Source organism: Crocuta crocuta, unplaced genomic scaffold, assembly GCF_008692635.1.
Source record: "Crocuta crocuta isolate KB4526 unplaced genomic scaffold, BGI_CrCroc_1.0 scaffold38, whole genome shotgun sequence".
NCBI classification, from domain to species: domain Eukaryota; kingdom Metazoa; phylum Chordata; class Mammalia; order Carnivora; family Hyaenidae; genus Crocuta; species Crocuta crocuta.
The window spans coordinates 2634078-2653822 of NW_027532605.1; the positions used below are offsets into that span (position 1 = coordinate 2634078).

The window sequence follows — 19745 nt, forward strand, 5'->3', positions numbered from 1 at the left end:
TTTTTAAAAGCAACTATACTACTGCCTCATTAATATGCAATTAGTCTTTCTGGCCCACACATGCTCAGGGTTTCCTAACGTGCACTACTGACACTAACACATCCAGGTTTATTCAATCCGGCTGCTAGGACATGCACCCGAGTGAGCCACTGTTAACTGTAGTCATTCATCCCCTGATATGCTAAAGATACAAACTGATTATTGCAGATTCCAGGATGGAGCAATGGGATGTGTGTATCAAGTACCTTAGATCCAAGCCAGTAAGCCCAAATAACTGCAATAGCATGTTTATTCCTAGCCTCCTCCTTCAGCCGGCTCAGTTCCCTTCGCGCCTGTGGTGCATTTGAAAAGGAGTTACAGAAAAGTTTAAGGCAGGAAAGGTTACTGCTGGTTCCCAAAGGAGAGAGACGGAGAAAGACACCGGTAACCACCACACAACAAACGCAAAAGCATGTGCCACCACCCCACACCAAAATGTCAGAGAGAGAGAGAGACAGGTAAATGCGTGCTCAGTAGCTTAAGCCAGTGAAACATTTTCTGACCCACGCATTACTCCCGACCCACTGCCCTCCCGGGGGCGGCGTGAGGCCTACCTGGGTACCGTGCCAGTACGCCGCGATGGTGGTGGCTGCTTCCTCACAGCGCTTTTGGTGCTTCAGTTCCCGCAGGATTTTTCGGGCCTACGGTGAAGAATCACCCAGGAAAGCAGAAAGTTAACAAAAAGTAAAATTCCATACTGACTGAAAAAAAATACTTTCAGAGACCGTCATACCAGCCACTCTCAAGCGAAAAAATCTATAGTTTAAAGAAAGGAAAGGGAGAAACTGCTTATTCGGCCTAAATGGACTATGAGAAGGTAGCAAGTAAAGATGTCATGAAGCACAACAGTGTGGCCCCATTCAGACAGAGACAGTGGCCTCCTGTGCCCTAACACGGGGCATGAAGGAATGTGAGCATGAGCAATAGAAGCTGGTGCTCATCAGAGGAAGGAAGAGCTCTCGGAATGTGGTCGGAGGATCTCCGGTAATGCTCCAAGATCCATTTATCGCTTTTATTATTGCTGTATACTGTGTCACCGTAGCTGTAATTTGTATTCAAAAGAGAGGTTTAAAAATTTGCTAAAAAAAGCTCATTAGTCCAAACCCAGTGGCTTCTCCCCAGTAGTTACCAGAAAGTGATTTTATGGGGCCCGGGAGGACATGTGGTTGGGAGGTGGGCTCTGAATGTCTGAAGGCTCGAGACTAGAGTCATGGACCCATGACCCAGGAATAAGGTCCGAGAAGGACTTGCGGGCGGTCATTTCACTTACTCAATGTGCTTGCATTTGTATTTTGGCATTTGCTATGGGACAGCTACCAAACTGTCCCATGGGCCTAGACAAAGGTCGATCGATGCTACTGGACTCCTGGCCAGGGCTCTATACTCTGAAGGGGTTCTGGGCCTGGGAACTGTCTTGAAGTAGCTCCTCTGGATCTAGCCACCCCGCAAAAATCTCCCAATAGGAAACCTTCCAAAAATCTCAGAATAGGCCCTGAAGGATCTGTGACCTAGAGCAGGGGTCAGTAAACTTTCTGCAGAAGGCCAGACGGTACTTGTGGCTTTCCAGGTTATATACCTCTATTACAGTTACTCAACTCTGCTGTCACAGCGCTAACACACAAGATGTATTTACACGCAAGATGTAAATAAATGAGCAAGGTTTTATACCAATAAAACTTTATATGAACTTTGTGTTTATATTTGTGTATACATTCATATATATACTTTATATCTGTATACGTATTTATATGAAATTTGCATTCCATATAATTTTTACATGTCACCACAAGTTCTTCCCTCTGTTGTTTTAAACAATGCTTTAAGAATACTAAAGCCATTCTTTGCTCTCGGGCTGTACAAAACAGGCATAGGCTGTAGACTGCTGACCCCCGAACCAAGCCTTGCAAGAAGGTTCTGGAACTGGGTGATGGGTGCACTGTGATCCCCACTAGAATGGCCAGAGTCAGGATGTTTTGAGCCTGACGGGGCAGCTTAACTTAACCAGGAAGTTAAGGAAGGAGCTGGGCCGGGCAGGACGCACAGGTGCGGAGGCAACAGTGCTGAGAGACAGTCTCTGCACTAGCACTTCCCTTGCAAACAGGGGGCAAGAGAATACTGAACTCATGTACGGTATTATTTCAAGACTTCCTGCTTAGAGAACAAAGCTCTTGAGAAGACAGCCAGTTAGAAGGATGCAGCCAAGACATGGTCACGAGGACCCCAGTGTAGCCCATAATATTTATTCTTCCCATCTGAGTGTTTACAGGGTAGGCGGGAGAGGAGGAGCTGCCCCCTGCAGAGTGACCTTAAAGACATCATCATCCTTTGTGAAGAACCTGAAAACCCCCAATAAATAAGGCTCACTTCTTTTCAACTCACCTTCCAACCCCGGATGTAAGACTGAATTACCAGGGCAGAACTCTTTATCTGTTGATATCTCTTCTGTTGCTGTAGGACAAAAGGGAGAGATGTTAACAGTTCTGTTTACACATCCGTAATCTCTGTACTGCAAGGGTGGAGAGACAGTGCTTGCTCACTTAGTGCAATTAACCCCGATCTCCCATACTCCTTCTGGGAACCAGTATGTAAAGAAACCAAAATATAGAACAATCCAAAATTATTACAGTTAATCCAGAGTATGCTTCAAGGATGCTAAATATAATTAAAGGAGTATCACTTTAATAGTACTGTGAGGCTACACATGTGACTCCCAACTCCATTCCTGTACCCAAGGACTTGCACTGGATACCAATCGGCAATGTGAAATAGAAACCATTTCCTGGGAGAGTCAAGTGAGCACCAAGTAGGCTGAGTGACAGCCAAAGTTACTTCTAGGTGGGGAAGGTTAAGGAAAACCCGGCCAAATGTGGGCACGGCAAGATCAATGCCCAAAGGCCCTTTTTACTCCTACTCGGAAGAGTAGAGGCCACTGGAATACTATCCCTAGAAAAGTGAGCTTGTACTGTATTTAGTGTGGAATATTCACCAGCACGTGGGCATCTGTGATGAAATTTCACAGCTTTTCTAACCAAGTCATGAAGTCATGCTGTGTCTCTCTCACTCTGGAAATGCTAGATTGCTCAGCTCCCTTTCCTGAGGTGGGAGACATGCCTTCCAGCACCCTAGGCTACGTTTGGGAAGCTCAGAGGAAAAAGAGTGATCGTATCGACACGTGGGCAGCAGAACAAAAGAGAACGCCACACAGAAAGACAAAGAGAACCCTGGAACCTTGGACAAGTCACTACCTCCTCTGTCAAATGAGGAGCTAGAACCTCTCCAAGATTCCTCACAGAGTAATATTCCATGGCTGTAGAACAAACTATACCTACAATATCTGACCGTCACTTCTGCCATGCATTTGATACCTCGATGTTTTCTTCTGAAATTCCTGAATGGCTTGAAAATAAATAACTCTATTTTACTTTAAAATTCATCTCGGAGAGGGGCACCTGGGTGGCTTGGTCAGCTGGGCGACTGACTTCAGCTCAGCTCATGATCTCATGGTTTGTGAGATGAAACCCCACGTCAGGCTTGTTGCTGTCAGCACAGAGCCTGCTTTGGATCTTCTGTCCCCCAGTCTCTCCCACCCCTCCCATACTCATGCTCGCTCACGCGCACTCTCTCTCTCTCTCTCAAAAATAAACCTAAATAAAATTTGTCTCATAGAGCTATCAAATATGACAATATAGATTTTAAAATAATCAGCAACTGAAAATGGGCATTCAGAAAATCTCTGAGTTATTTGGTTGAGAAAAAAGGTTGAGTTTAATCACTAGCTTGGATAACATGTAGTTAACTGGGTGAGATATTTAGTTCAAGTTCTAAAACGGATGTAACTAACACTAGAGCGAAACTGATACCTTCTCTAAAAGCTGGTCTATTGTTTGTTTCTATTCTCCCAATTAATGTTAGTTGTCACTCTCACCATCCTGATTTAATGATACATTATATGGTGTCTCCTTTTGTCATCTGGAGACATAAAAGTTCCATATAGGGAGGGAAGGTAAAATAGCACCTACTTTCTTGGTTCAATGCTTTGTTTCTTCTCATCCTTCTGATGAAATGACCCCTTCCAGAAGGTATTCCTTGACCATACTATCCAAATTTATATCCTTCTCTCCTCACTATTCATTATCTCAGTAATCTGTTTCCTTCCCAGCACTGACTACAATCTGTAATTGCTCTGATTATTTACTTGCTTACATGCATATTGCCCCTCACTAGGGATGAACTCTATGAGGTCAGGCATTGATTCTGTGCACACTGCTATCCCCAGAGCCTGGCAGAGTAGGTATTCCAAAAGCATTTGCAGAATTCAAGAGAGATGAATTCACTATACTTCCAAACTTGGATCTTCTTAATGATCTCCAAATAAGAAATGATACAAAGGGTTCCCCGAGGACTGGCTATTTGTCGGTCCCTCCTTTCACAGGCAAATATAAAGCAGAGCATTACGAATCCGCAGGTTCAGTGCCATTGCTACGTGCACAGAAAAGAACCCACCACAGCCAGGTTGGTGACAACAGTCCTCTGTGCCTCTGCAGATATATATGAATGAATCGCATACGTGAACAGCTTTACTATTGGTTGTACCCTTTCGACCAGAGGCGGCAACTTTAAAGATACTCTCTTAAAGCTCAAGCAGTTTTCTCCTTTGGCTCAGTCATTTAAATATTTCATTAATTTCTCAAACTTGGGACATACTGCACGAAAATGTATTACATGAGAATAGGTCAGCAAAACTACATCCTGATTATATACTGCCTCACAGTAAAACTTTCCCATAGCAGAAAAAGAGAGTATCCTAAACGAGATGTGATTGCAAACTCAATTCATCTTCCGATTCTCTAGAGAAGAGGCACAGAATGAAAAAGCATTTGGAAGTAGTGTTATCATAACATTCACTTGTGAGAACACAGCCCAAGGTTAAGCTAGCCTAAAGGCAGACCTTCGATTTCCCTCAAACCTGTTATGCCTCCAACGAAACATTTATAATCAAGTGAGAAACAAAATTCCCCAAAGAAATTCCATGTTAATTAACTAAATATACTTTATTTTTGAGTCTTTTCTCATAGTTAATAGGACCAGCTATCTGAGGACTAAAGGAAATCCAATCCTTTCACCAAGTCTAGAATTCTACTAAAATGTGGCATCCGTATTCTGGAATTAAGCCATTTTCAGTGCTGCTACAATACATGGAAAACAGCCAATTGTTTTGGAAAACTGAACCTACCCCATGAAGAGGGTTAAATGACACTGTCTCTTCTAATCCGATGAGCAAATTCAAGATTTAGATTTCCCACGACATGGACCTAGATCACTGCGAGGCAGTGTGATACACTAAACTTGAGCTTTGAAGCAGGCCTGGATTCAAACCTCATCACTGCCACTTTGCAGCTGTGTGACCACAGGCAAGTTACTCAAGGCTCATGCCTTAGCTTTTGCACCTTCAATAAAGGTACCACAAGAGCACTCAGTTTATGAGGTTGCTGGGAGGACTAAATGTGGAACACTTACAGACATAGTTAAGTACGTAACAAATCTTTGGAAATGAGCATCATCCTTACAGAGTAAGAGGTTGCAGGCTCTTACCGCGTATCTCCTATACCAGGCAGCTATCACGATTTGGCTTTTTCTCATTAGCAGGAAGTGTGTGCGACATTTCCACCCCCGATAAATCTTCTGAATGAGAGTGGCCAAGTCCTCAAGACGCTGCTTCCTCAGGTCTTCCAGCTTGAATAACTAATAAGAAATAATGGATGGATTTATCAAAAATTGACCAAAACCTTATGACATACACGAAAGATATCCCCAGGTGGAAAAATGTCATGATGTTAGAGTCAACCACATCTGAAAAAAAAAAAAAATGAATAACTGTCTTGGTTATGGATGATATGGGTAATAACCCAGAGAAAACTCTTTTGATGAATTCATACAAGATTACTATTTAGCTTAAGGTGATTTAGGATTTATGACAAATCAGAGAAGGGCCAAACTGGGCACTTAGATTTACCTTCACACTATCCAGGATAATGCAACTGTTAAGGGCAGGAAGGTGCTGATAAGGTGTCTCTGTTTAACAGTTCAAACATTCTTCTAGATTCTCCAAATTTCCAAAGTACCAAAAACACGGTTGTACCAGTTATAGTTCATGCCAGTCTATATTCATTTATAAAAAATGCTCCCTTAGAGTTCCTAAGTAGCATTTTAAGTGATCTTTTCACCTTAAATTTTTTAATCTGAGTGCTTTCATGTACCTCAAATAATAGGGCTGTCTTTCCTAAAATTATGGCATAATTCAGATATTAGAAATACAGACTGAACTGACCTCCAATTCCTAGGAATTAGGAAGGTTTTATTTTGTAACAACAGTTCCTTTAAGATTCAGGAAGTGTACGATTTGTCAGTTCAAAGATTTTGATGTTTCATAAAAAAAATACACATGTTCTTCCATTGCCTCCTATTCACCCATTCCCTTGGACATTTGCAGAAAGAACAAGAATGAGGCACTCTCGGCAGCATCTCAGGTAATGTTATGAAGTTAAATACCCTTTAAGAACTTGCCTATATGATTATAACATAAGTTCAGACTGTAAAGGTGTTGGTTACATACGGTTCTTGGGTTCCGGATGAATATCTTTGATCTACCAAAGGAGTACTCTTCCATAGGAATCTCTAACTCATTAAACAGAACCTCCACGCCAGCCCTATAAAAATAAAATAGTGAGCTTTCTGAGTTACAGAAAGAGGTTATCTTCTCTGAAATCACAGTATCAGGTTTGCAGTGGTATTAGAAAATAGCTTCATTTCCAAGTATAATTGGTCTTTTAGTAAGCAGCCTTCTATCAAAGAATCTTCAGACTGAATTCCACAAATTAAACCAAATCCAGTAACACTACAAAAGTAAATTTGGGTTCAGAACTGTGCAGTCTAAGAAAATATGGCATTAAAACCAGTATCTTGATTTCATTAGCAGAGGTAATCTTTGTATCAGATATACCCACCACAAAGCACCAACCAGAACCCAGAGGGTGTGTAAGAAATTCACATCTATTTTGAACCCACTCAGTTAATTCTACAAAACATTTTTAATACTGTGCCTGTGCCTCACAGCATGGGCAGGACCCAAAAAGAGAGTGCTAAGTGCCAGACCAGTGGGGTGTAATGAAGCATAGGCCTTATGGGGTGGGAGTGGAGGCTGCCTGAACTTGGCTCAGACTTCATCCTAGACCCTGGTTTCAACATCAATCTTTAACTGACCTTCATCCCACCAACTTACGGCCTAGGTGCCAGGCAGGAAGTGAACATGTTCTGACCTGGAAATTAGCAGTGGGAACAAACAGTGCCCACATCCTACATCATCGGGGTATTGAATTGGGTAGCAGAGACCACATCATATGTCTGGAGTTCATCTCCTTATAATAAAAGGTGAGTGTCTAATGTTATTGATATTCTTATTAGAGGCTAGTCCAGTGAGAATGTGGAGGCAATACCAGTACAGTGAAATCAAATCCCTAGTCCCTGCACAGGCCCATAAAACAGGCGCGTTGGCCTTCCTGGGGCAGTTGGGAGAGCTTCAATGACCTACAGAGAAGGGGCAACTTCTCTGACTGGTGAGAGCAGAACAAAGACCACTGGACAGGCAAAGCCCACTTTGTCTTCTGCAACAGCCCGCCGCCAGCACCCACGTTCTCTCGGCACGTGGAGCGCTCCTGGGGGCTGCCCCGTGGATGGGCCCGCAGTGGTCCAGCGTGCTGTCTGGGACTGGAGGGCTCGTACAATGCAGGGAAGATAAGCTGAAAGCTGCGTAGCCCAGATTCTGCCATATTCTCCAATCCCACTTTAACAGCAATAACGTTGACCCGCTGAGTCCAATCTGCTCCTGTATTGATTTCGCCATGGGTGCAGCCCTAGTGCAACTGGGCTCACCCCAACCCATTGTCTGTCTCTGGGGTTAAGTCCCCAGAGAAAAAAACTGAAAAGTTGAGAGCACTGATCCAAGATACCTCTAACTCCCATCTTTTTATGATTTTACACAAATATACTTAGCGATTACAAATCCCCTCCTATTAATGTGCCACAGCATATTTTTAAAATTCACGGACTGGATAAGCCCTGCCCAGACCTTACCATCGAGACCTCTATAATCGATCGTTAATACAAAATGGTATCCTGACAGAAGAGGGTCCAATACAGAGGTTACATCCAACTTTCCACAGAATTCTGTTTTACTAACAGCATGTGAAGAAAACTGCATGTTATTTGTATGCTTTAAAACTTCATTATTAAATGTAATCAATGAATTTCTCACCTTGCTGGTCCTTTCCAGTGAGGCCATGTTTGTTTACAAAGCATTTTGTATCTCTCTAGGCAAGGTTCGTAGGCCTGCCTGAAGGCATAGCCTGCCCTCCTGACTCGGACATTCTCCAAAAGACCCAGGTACCTGATCTGATGACATACTAGAGCCTCGTTGAAGATGTGTGCGGCTTTTTTATCGTTTGGTTTGATGCACCTAAAAGATTACAAAGATTTTAGGTTTTAAACTCTGTCTCTTATGGATATATCTGTCTGTGTTTTACAGAGTCTAGTATATGATTATTTAGTGCTGAGATAATTTATTATTCTTTGGAAACCTAGTCATTTCTTTTGAAATGATTTCAAATCATTTTACAGAAACCTCAAAATAAAATATGTGACATACATGTGAGTTAAAAAGAATAAAATGCTAATCCACACAATAACACTGATGAGTTATCCCTGACATTTTGTTGATTGAAATAAGTTTAACATACAAGAGTACATTTTTTTTTTAGTGAAGCTCGAGAAAAACAAATCTCTGGTTAGAAATCAGTATTGCTGTTACCTCTGGGGAGAGCTAGGGGTACAGATCAACAGGGAAGGGGCATAAGGGGATCTTCTGGGATGATGGAAATGTTTTATATCTTGGTCCAGGTAGGATTATACAGGTGTATTCATATGTAAAACTTAAACAAGCTGTACAATTAAGATTCATACACTTTACTATATTGTATGTCTATATTGTATGTATATTATATACTTCAATGACACTATTAAAAACACTGCTGTCTCCCTATAACCCTGTTATTTCCCTTCTTAAAAAAATGTTTTTAATGTTTATTTATTTTTGAGAAAGGGGGAGAGAGAGAGAGAGAGAGCACGAGCAAGCAGGGGAGGTGCAGAGAGAGAGGGAGGCACAGAATCCAAAGAAGGCTCCAGGCTCTGAGCTGTCAGCACAGAGCCTGATGTGGGCTCAAACCTGTGAATCGTGAGATCATGACCTGAGCCGAGGTCAAATGCCTAACTGACTGAGTTGCGCAGATGCCCCTCTCCCTTTTTAACAAGACATTTTGCTGCCCAAAGAAAGACAACATTTCCTAGCCTCTGTTGCAACCAGGTGTTGCCATGTGATCAAAACTCTGGCCACTAGGATCATAGCAGAATTAATACATGGCCTTAAAAGGAAGGGACTTGCACTCCCCTTGTTCTTCTGCCAACTGCTGGCTGGGAATGCAGCCATGGTGGAGAGCCATCTTTGACAATATGATGAGGGAAACACCCTGGGAACCACAGAGCCACAAGACAGAAGACATTGTATTAGCCCTGGGATCCTTATACTCAGAAGTTACATAGGAAATAAATGACAATCTTGTTTAAGCCATTGTTATGTTTAGATCTTATGGAAGCAATCTCTGTATCTTCATTAATATACTGCTAAACATTTATGGTTACATCTGCCTACCCACTACTGCTAGATAAATTCTACACACATTACATAATACGTGAACAATTAAATCTCATGACCTCAGTGTTTTTATGCTTCTCCTTTTACATTTACAAAAATAATGTCCACTCTTTGGCTTAAAAATAGACAACCAGGGGGCGTCTGCGTGGCTCAGTCGGTTAGGCGTCCAACTTCGGCTCAGGTCATGATCTCACAGTTTGTGGGTTCGAGCCCATGTTGGGCTATGTGCTCACAGCCCAGAGCCTGGAGCCTGTTTCAGATTCTGTGTGTCTCTCTCTCAAAAATAAATAAACATTAAAAAAAAAAAATAGACAACCAGATCAATGGAACAGGCTAGTAAATTTAGACCTAGACTCTTACATGTGCTTTCAATGGACTTTCGATAAAGACATCAAGATAACTGAATAAAAAAACAAGAGATTTTTCTTTTCAATATATGATGCCAGAGCAACAGGTTATCTATATGGAAAAATATGGACCTTAATATGAAATCTGAAACTATGAAGACTCTAGGAAAAAAATATGATATAATTCACAAACTTGTAGTTTACTAAGACTTCTTAGATATAGATTAAAACCACTGAAAGGGAGGGGGAATGAAGGTACAATCCTGGGGTGACAGAATGTTCTATATCTAGACCAGGGTGGTGGTTGTCAAAGTGTATGTATACAATGGTGACAAAGTAAGTCAGCTGTTCACCTAGGATCTGTGCATACTGGCTTATGTAAATTATTATTAAGTAATAATTTTTTTTAAAGTCCACTTAGTTGAGAATTACAAAAGCAACTGACCACAGATGGTTTCCTGGGATTTTTTTTTTCTTTTTTGAAACTAGGATCTTTACTTAATATATGCAATCGAACCAGGGGATTCTGACTCTTTATATTTGTTACTAATATAAATATCTGGCAAACGAGCCAGACACAAAAATGTTCTCCATGCCAGTTTCCTCACAACTGAACTTTCAAAGGCAATTATGGAAGGTGTGTGTGCACTATATGAAATCTGACCTGTTAGACACACATCTCCTATTGTCTAGCTCACCAAATACACACATGGAGAACTCTAATCCTAACTGGTTTTTACTGAATCTTGAGATCTAAGATGCCCAGAAAAAGAAAAAGAGACCGGATGCTTCTTAAGGAAATCTTTCTGTTGCTTTGAANTTGGTTTTTACTAATTGGCCTAATTGGCCAGAAAAAGAAAAAGAGACCGGATGCTTCTTAAGGAAATCTTTCTGTTGCTTTGAAAAACGTAAGATTATCTTGGGAGTCATTCCTTTCTTCAAATCTACGAGTCTCCTAGGAAAGAAAGAGGCATGTATTTTCGAACACCAAAGTTCTAACTAAAGCCCCACTTGCTTTAATGCTGCATTCTAAGTTACTGTAACAAGAATCCAACATGAATCCAATAAAGAGTTTTATGCAAAACCTTTACCAGAAAAAAAGTATACACTTCTGAATTTGTCATTAAACAAAAAAAAGATACAAAGGGTTAGTTAAGAACCCTACATGCCAAAAACGCAATTTCATTAACTGTCTATTCCCATCCCCCACCGCACTTCTTCCCCCATTTTGAAATTTCTTATTTGAAGACAGGGAAAGGGCACTGGAGTATTTGCTAAGTAAACCCAAGACACCACGTTATTCAACGTGTAAGAGCTTCAGTCATCCTCTGCTGGGACTATTCTCAGATTTAGGCAAACAGGAAAATGATCTTCCATGAAAGTGCCTTCATAATGAACTTGTCAACGAATTTTATGTGCCAGAAATACCTAATGTAGTTTGGATTCTTGGTCTGCAGGTTTTTCATCAGCGTGGCCACGGATGCCTTGAACTGAGAGCCGGCTGTAGGAGGCCTTTTCAGGTTGATCTTGGCAGGGTTCCCTTCCGGGAACAAAGACTTGATAAGGGTGTGGCTGGCCTTCCACATGGCTTGGGACAGGTCTCGATACAGAAGGTCATTGTTTTTGTCCACAAATCCTTCCACCTGGTACAGCACCTACGGGCAGCACAGGAGACTCCACAGCTGATCAACTGCACTCCAGAACGTCATACAAATATTAAAAATATCCCAAGATTATCTCCATTGCAGCCTCCTCTTTTTCCATCAAAAAACCCCCGACACATTAGTCACACTCCTAACACCGAATTAGCTTCCAAGTTTAAATTCCATCTGTCTAAATCATAGAAGAGTTCAAAATAAATTGTATTACCCTTCAGGATTTGCAAGAATAAACTCCAAAATGCTATCATAACATTTTCAAAGGATTTTAGGCTTTTTTTGGTGTTTGAGCACATTTTTGAGGTTTTACTTTTTTTGTTGTTGTTTTTTTAGTTCACATATGCCAATTCTAGTCTTAAGTAGATAGGAGAAAATAGAGATAGCACTGATATTTTCAGACATCCTAAGTGAGCAGAAAAACTGGCCAGAAAAGTATCTTTTAGTAACATAAGCTACCGAAAATAATAAAGAGGTATCAAGTCTCAACTTCCTGAAATTAACAGTAATTCAGATACTATATACTTGATTTCTCCTAGATATACAATTGAGAATGTTTTCCTCTTTGAGATTTGCAACTGTATTTCGAAGAAAGGAGGTATTAATGTCAATCAATACTTTTTCAGGACTCTGAAAATTAAACTACGCTCAAATTTGTTTTTAACATATTTATATATCTTGTTTTAACATATTTATATGTTATGTATATCTTAGATGGCATAAAATTCTCTCAAACATAAGCAAATGAATATTGTTTTTTTTAAGTTGGTATTTTCAAAATACCTACTGTTGTTTCAAAACCTCATTCTAAGAATTCATAATATTTGCTAAATAAATGATCTGTGCCTGTAAAACCTTATAGGCAGGTCTTTCGTGTCTCCTAATTTTTACTATCACCAATCCTTTTATTAGTGTTGGCAGATCTATTTTTGGAGGATCACTCAGAGCTCAGCAACAACTAAATTGACTTAAACTACTTTCAAACTCTCTCATGAAGTCCGCTGGCTTTCCTCTCAGCTCTCAGTAAGATTTTGCTCCACATGACCCAGTTCTACTTCTACTGAACATTCACTGCTTCTGCTATTGTAGCAACTCAACTGCTCCTCACAAGTTGGCACTGGTCAGAATGCCACCTCTGAGGGGCGGCCACCTCGGGGGGGAGCGCTCCCTCGTACCTTGCCGGCATAGTGCTGAATTCTGAAACAGCTATGAGGCAGGGATGTGTCATTGAGAAACCGAGAGCTCTTGCTCATCCGGCTCTCAAAGTGCTGGTGGGTGGCACACACTTGGTTGAGCTTCTCCAAGAAGGTCTCGTCAGTGACGGTGCCGGGCCTCAGGCACTCCTCGTCCAGCATGGCCAGGATTCCATTTGTGTTCTGCGAGAAAGGAAGCAAGAAAGGTTTCCTTCCTTCCTCACTGTATTGTTTTCATAATGATTCCTAATTACACCGTCAAACACAATTAAAAAACTTAGTCACGAGAAAATTCCATTCAGTTACAACAAGAAGTCGAGAAGCAAAACAAGTAACAAAAAGCCACAGAAATCGGTCCCCTTCCACACTGTCCCAGGTGTGTGTGCATGTTGGGGAGGAGGGGTCTGTATCATTCGCCCTCTCCCACTCCCTTCCTCCCCTCAGAACAGGACCTAGGAGTCACCTCGGCTACCTCAGCGGCCTGATAACTGAAACTCACATTGTTCGAAAAATGCAAGTCAGACCTCATATTCAAAACACATTCAAACCCAAATCTAAACATCAGAAACTAATGTGACAGTGCTGTCTCTACAACATGTGGTCATAAATCACAAAGCACAGTCTTCTAGGGCCATTATTTGATTCATAGCTTGGGAAGGAAATTGGTTTCAGATGTTTTCAAATTGTTCATGTGTTCAAAATACGGTTTATTTTGTAGTAAAAGAAAAAAAAGATGTGATTCGGGATCAATGCAATCAAGCTGTGTTTCAAGAGTATCTGTTTAGAATAAAATTCATGTTCCACATAAAATTTCAAAATGGATGTTGAACATGAGTGAGAATTTGTTATGTATTCAGACCCTATGATCATATTTATCCCAAGAGCAGTCAGCCCAGTTAAAAGGAATAAAAAATCAGGAATCTTCTACTTTGCTAAATAAAGGCCACTGTTCCTTGGATTGACCCTACGGGCTCAAGTCTCCATTCCAAAGAGAACAATCCACTCCACTGAACATCAGCCCCACCCACATCCAGCAGGCCAGAGCTCCGGGTTCTTCTCTCCTTCTTCTCACAAGGCCCTGATATCCTCTGACCAAACCCAGGGGAAGTGTGGACTCTCAGGAATCAAGTATGTTCATAACAGCCCCAGGGTAAATATTACAATTAGGTAACGCTGGAAGGAAACATTTCCTTTATGTACCCAGGCTCCTATGTGAACATGAGTTTCTTCAATCATATAGGCAAGGGCACTTGGGGCCGAGATAATCTAATTAAACTAAGTGTATGAACACTGTTTTCTCTTTTTTTCCTTCTTGAAGGGAAAGAATTAAGTTCAAGGTTATTATTTATGAAGGAAAATGTGCTAGTCATGACTTCTGAAAATCGAGTTCCCACAATTTGGGTTGCACAAAATTTACCAGGAAAGCTTTCCAGTCAATATACTGATTTCCTGGATATGAGAGTTCTGAACTGCTTAACATGGAACATTAGTGTTCGCACTCCAATGCTGTTCAGATTTTTTGAAACAAAGTTTATTCATTAATAGAAAAACAGTAATGCTTCAGCATATTCAATTTAATTAAAGGTGCAACTTTCAGGAATATCTTGAAAACTGAGAGATCATTGGCTAATAACATAATTTCCAAAAGGTCTTATGAAAGGCATTTGTTGGGACATGTAGTCTGTGATTCTATTCCTGAAACACAGCACTCACCTACCACTGACAGCTAAAAACACTGTAGGATAATAAAGTTTATGCACTGTTTCAAATAACTTTGTTATCGAGGCTAGGAGTGTGAGTAATCCTAAGCATAAAACAAGACTTTCCAGGTTTTCACATACAAATCAATCTTCCTGCAATGAATTCATTTAAATAAACTACAAACTATGGTGTAAAAACAAAATATTCAGTAACCTTTTGAAATCTAAGACATATCTAGTAATTTTTCGGACTTTAAAAGCCTTTTCACATATATGCAGACAAATCTGGTCACCTGAGAAATCCCGTGGCTCTTGGCCACCTGCAAAGTCACACACAAGACCCCCACCCCCCAACCGCCGCCGTACAGGTTCTCTGAACCAAGGCTCAGTCTATACTGCAGCCACCCTTGGGGTCCTACTTAACTCAGCTCCCATGACTCCCAGCTCCCTTCATCTTCCTTTATCTTAACTTGAAGGGGATGTTTCTTTGTTATTCTTTATTTACTTAAAAAAATTTTTTTTCCAGCTTTACTGAGATATAACTGACATATAACACTATGTCAGTTTAAGGTGTACAGGGTGATAATTTGGTACCCTTTCATACTGCAAAAATTATTACCACCATAACCTTAGTTAACAGCTCTATCATATCACATAATTACCATTTTTTTTGTGACAAGAACATTTAAGATATACCCTCTTAACTCTTTTCAAATATATAATAAGGCTTTGTTAACTGTAATTACCATGCTATCCATTACATCTCTAGAACTTATTCATCTTGTAACTAGAAAGTCTACACCCTCTAACTGACATCTCCCCATTTCCCTCACCCCCAGCCCCTAGCAACCACCATTATCTTCAGTTGCTTCGGCTTTTTTAGAGTCTACATATAAATGATGTCATGCATTTGTTTTTCTTCAACTAACTTATTTCACTTAGTGTAATGCCCTCAAGGTCCATCTGTGTTGTCGCAAATGACAGGATTTCCTTCTTTCTCATGGTTGAATAACATGCCATTGTATATACACACATCTTCTTTATCCATTCATCCATAGGCAGACACTTAGGCTATTTCCATATCTTGGCTATTGTGAACAATACTGCAATTAACATGGGAGTAAATCTATCTCCGAGATCCTGATTCCGTTTCCCTTGGACCTACTCCAAAAGTGGAATTGCTGGATCATATGGTAGTTCTAGTTTTAAGTTTTTGAGGAACCTCCATACTATCTTCTCTTATGGCTGCACTAATTTACATTCCCACCAGGAGTGTACAGAGGTTCCTTTTTCTTCACATTCTCACCAATAATTATCTTCTTGGTAATAACTACTGAACAGTATATGAAGAAGTTACTAGAATTTTAGAAATGAGATGGATATTGGATTTGGCGAAAACCTTTTCAGAGCCTCCTCTGACCAGTGCTCATATTCCCAGTACACAGAAAAGAATGATGCGTCTAAGGCATCTTGACATCCTGAAAGGGCTCTGTGACAAGGCCACAGGATGAGCACAGGAAATCCTAACCAAGTACTAAAACGTCCAGCTGTTCATGTGTGTATGAGAACTGTGTATGATCCCTTCTGGCGACAATAAAGTTCTCCAGAACTCCGTAGCTCTCAAAAGTGTCAAAACTGTGAAGACGCTAAGACAGTGAGGGTCTTTTGTAAGCAGTAACTTATTACTAAGAATGTTTTTGGAAAGTTGTAGTGATACTCACATTTTCTATCAGGTCACAAATGATAGCATTATTGAAGTAGTCAATATGTGTCCATTCTATGCCCTGAGACAGAAAACAGAACAAAATCAGATTCCATACGATGATGATGCCACAAAACTACCATCTATAAAACAGCCTCTGCCACCTTACTCCACTTCACTTCCTCTCTGAATATTTCCTTTATAAAATAATGCAGCAGATGTCATCTTCCGGTTCCCAAAACTTTCCTAATTGCAGCAGACCACCACTGACACGATGCGACTGAAGGAACACCCTTGACCTGTTCTGAGACTGCCCCTCATTCCACTCTGCCATCTGTGACAATTTCCCATGCACTCCGCTGGCTCTGTGCCAAACACGGACTCAACAGGCCCTTGGGTCAATATTACTCTGTGTATATTTACAGTGTTTATAAGGAAATAAGTCAGAACTTGATCCCAGGAATCTAAGGCCCACATTTTTCTGTTCTTAATTTGTAATCACAAGGAAAAAATTAATTTTAGAGTCAATCCCATGTTGTAGGGCAGTTGACTATTCCAAATGTAAAAATATCCCAGTGCTAAGACAAAATATTTCCAACATAAGGAAAGACACAAAAACCAACCCACTGGGTTCTAATGCTAACTACAAAGCCAAATCTGTGAGGCTAAATGTAATCGTTCTGGATCTGTTTATACTCTGCCCTTAAGTGTAAACATTTATTTTTCTTCTAAGGGGAAGAAATTTAATTCATACAGCAAGCTAGAGGTCTCTCTCAGACATGTCTCAGACAATCTGCACAAACTGTTTTAAGTTACACATCAAAGTTGGGGCAATCTCTTTAGGATGAGAAGACAGGAAGAGAATGAATCTGGCTTTTAGGAAGTTTATGTTAAAAAAGTGCCAGACAAGTATAAAACGTTTCTAAAGCATGGTGATCATTCTAAAAGAAAGATGAAATATTTATGATTTAGCTTTCAAGTAGATGGATTATTTTACTAAGTCACTGGGGATAACAATCACATTAGAAAAATCTATATTGAGGCAAAAAAAAAGGACTCAGTGTCTTTAATGATTTACAATAACACCACAGAAAATGAAGAAAAATAGGTAATATCATTATTAAAATATTAAAGCAAATAAATGAAGAGGAAACAAAAATACAGCATACATACAGTATAGTAATTCCTCCTTTTGTTTGAAATAATATTTCAAAAATTTGCTTGAAATATACTTCAAAAAACATTAATTATTTAAAAGACAAAAGGATGAAAACCAAGTATGGTTTTACAATTAAGGATACAAGGATTCTGTAAACATTGCATCTGATTCCTTTCAAATTACATTGAGATAACCCATACACAATACCTGACAATATAGTAAGCAGTCAATATATATTACCTGTTTTTATTACACAATTTTAGGAAATCAGTGCTTTTCATGATTGGACAAAATCTCAAAACATTTACGAATTTATACAGAGCGACACGGACTTTTGGGGTATACAGTTCTCTTAAGTTTTGGCAAATGCACAGTGCCATGTAACCAGCACCAAAACTCCCTGTTCTTCTCCTTTGCAGCCACACTCTCTCACGACTCCCATCTCCTGGCAATGCCGGACTCTGTCTCTGTCGCTTTGTCTTTTCTAGATCATATAATGGAATCATACAGTATACAGACTTTTGAGTCTGACTTCCTTCATTTGGCATAATGCGTTTGCGAACCCTTCAAATTATTGTGTTTACCAATTGTTTGTTCCTTTTTCTTTTCTTTTCTTTTCTTTTCTTTCTTTTCTTTTCTTTTCTGCCAATGGACTGACATTTTAATTGTATTAGTTTTTTTCTTTCATGTTTAATATGTTTTGCTCTGGAGTAGCCATGATTAAAATTCTTCAGATGAGCACACGATCAGTATTTGTTGGTTTAAAAAAATTCTTTTTTTAAAATTCTTTTGAGTAGAGGTGACATACTGTTACATTAGTTTCAGGTGTACAACCTAGTGCCCCAACTGCTCTATAGCTTAGTCTATGGCCACCCAAGTGTAGCGGGCATCTGTCACCATGCAACACTACTTCAATACCATGGACTATATTCCCTCCGCCGGGCCTTTTATTTCTGGGACTTACCCATTCCATAACTGGAAGCCCTATATCTCCCCCACCTTCCCTCTGGCAACCATCAGTTCGTTCTCGGGTTTATCGGTCTGATTCTGCTTTTTGTTTATTCATTTGTTTTGTTTTTAGATTCCACATGAGGGAAATCATATGGTGTTTGTCTTTCTCAGTCTCACTTATTTCACTTAGTGTAATACCCTCTTGGTCCATCCCTATTGTTTCAAATGGTGTTTCTTCCTTTTTAAAAAAATTTTTTTAAATGTTTATTAAATGTTTATATTTGAGAGACAGAGAGAGACAGAGTGCAAGTGGGGGAGGGGCAGAGAGAGAGAGGGAGGGAGACAGGAATCTGAAGCAGTTTCTAGGCTCTGAGCTGTCAGCACAGAGGCTGACACAGGGCTTGAATCCACAAACACAAGATCATAATTGGATGCTCAACCAACTGAACCACCCAGGCATCCTGTGTTCCTTTTTAACTGCTGAATAGTGTCTCCTTATATGGATGTCATAGTTATTTGCCCATTCATCTCAGACTTTTCTTAAACACACTATTATTTTATGTCATAGCACGAGAATCCACCAAGACTCAAGTCAATCAACTGATATTTACTGAGCACCTACTATGCTCGGCATTGTTCCAGGTACTAGCACCAGAGCAGTGAAGATAATCCCAGGTAGCTTAGGTGTCATAACAGATGGATTTTTAAAGACACAATATGGCTGAACTTAGATAAATCTGATTTTAGGATCATGTTTAGATGGGCCTCTGAATCCACAATTTGTATCATGAGTATAAAAGGAACATTTAAAAAACATATATTTCAACATTACCTCCCGTATATACTCTTCTTGCTCTTCTTTAAGAGTAAGTTCAATGAAGATCTGCTGTAGCTTTTCATTACAATAATTAATAATGAACTGCTCAAAGCTGTTGTCCTATATGGAAAAAAATGAAAATAGTCTTATAAACCATGTATTAGCTTTCCCACAGCAGTAAGACTCTAACATCTCAATCCACAGGAGACGTCACGCACTATCTCGCAGATTTAATCGTGGCCCAGCACACAGCTTCTGGGACACCGAGGCCCAGCACACAGAGGTTTGCACACTGCAGGCACTCGAGAAATGGTTCACAAGTCAAGTGGATAAATGAAGTATACACACGTTATGCAGTATTTGAAAGATGAAGACTTTTAGTTGACAGAGAAGCACCCCATATATAAAAAATAAATAGT

The 19745-nt window shown here is 40.1% G+C and overlaps 1 protein-coding gene across 3 annotated transcripts in view; it reads right to left on the bottom strand.

Moving 5' to 3' along the window:
* Window positions 1-19745, bottom strand: part of MYO1B (myosin IB) — a 181168-nt gene that overhangs the window by 22927 nt on the left and 138496 nt on the right. For 2 of the 3 annotated variants that reach the window (XM_077780198.1, XM_077780197.1), the window contains exons 14-22: window positions 19342-19446; window positions 16419-16481; window positions 12980-13180; window positions 11578-11804; window positions 8351-8551; window positions 6653-6746; window positions 5632-5781; window positions 2419-2487; window positions 594-680 (exon numbers count right to left, since the gene is read on the bottom strand). In XM_077780198.1, the coding sequence (XP_077636324.1) occupies window positions 594-680; window positions 2419-2487; window positions 5632-5781; window positions 6653-6746; window positions 8351-8551; window positions 11578-11804; window positions 12980-13180; window positions 16419-16481; window positions 19342-19446 (1197 nt within the window). Of the gene's footprint in view, window positions 1-245; window positions 333-593; window positions 681-2418; window positions 2488-5631; window positions 5782-6652; window positions 6747-8350; window positions 8552-11577; window positions 11805-12979; window positions 13181-16418; window positions 16482-19341; window positions 19447-19745 lie in introns of all 3 variants that reach the window. The other variant, XM_077780196.1, reaches the window with a different exon arrangement.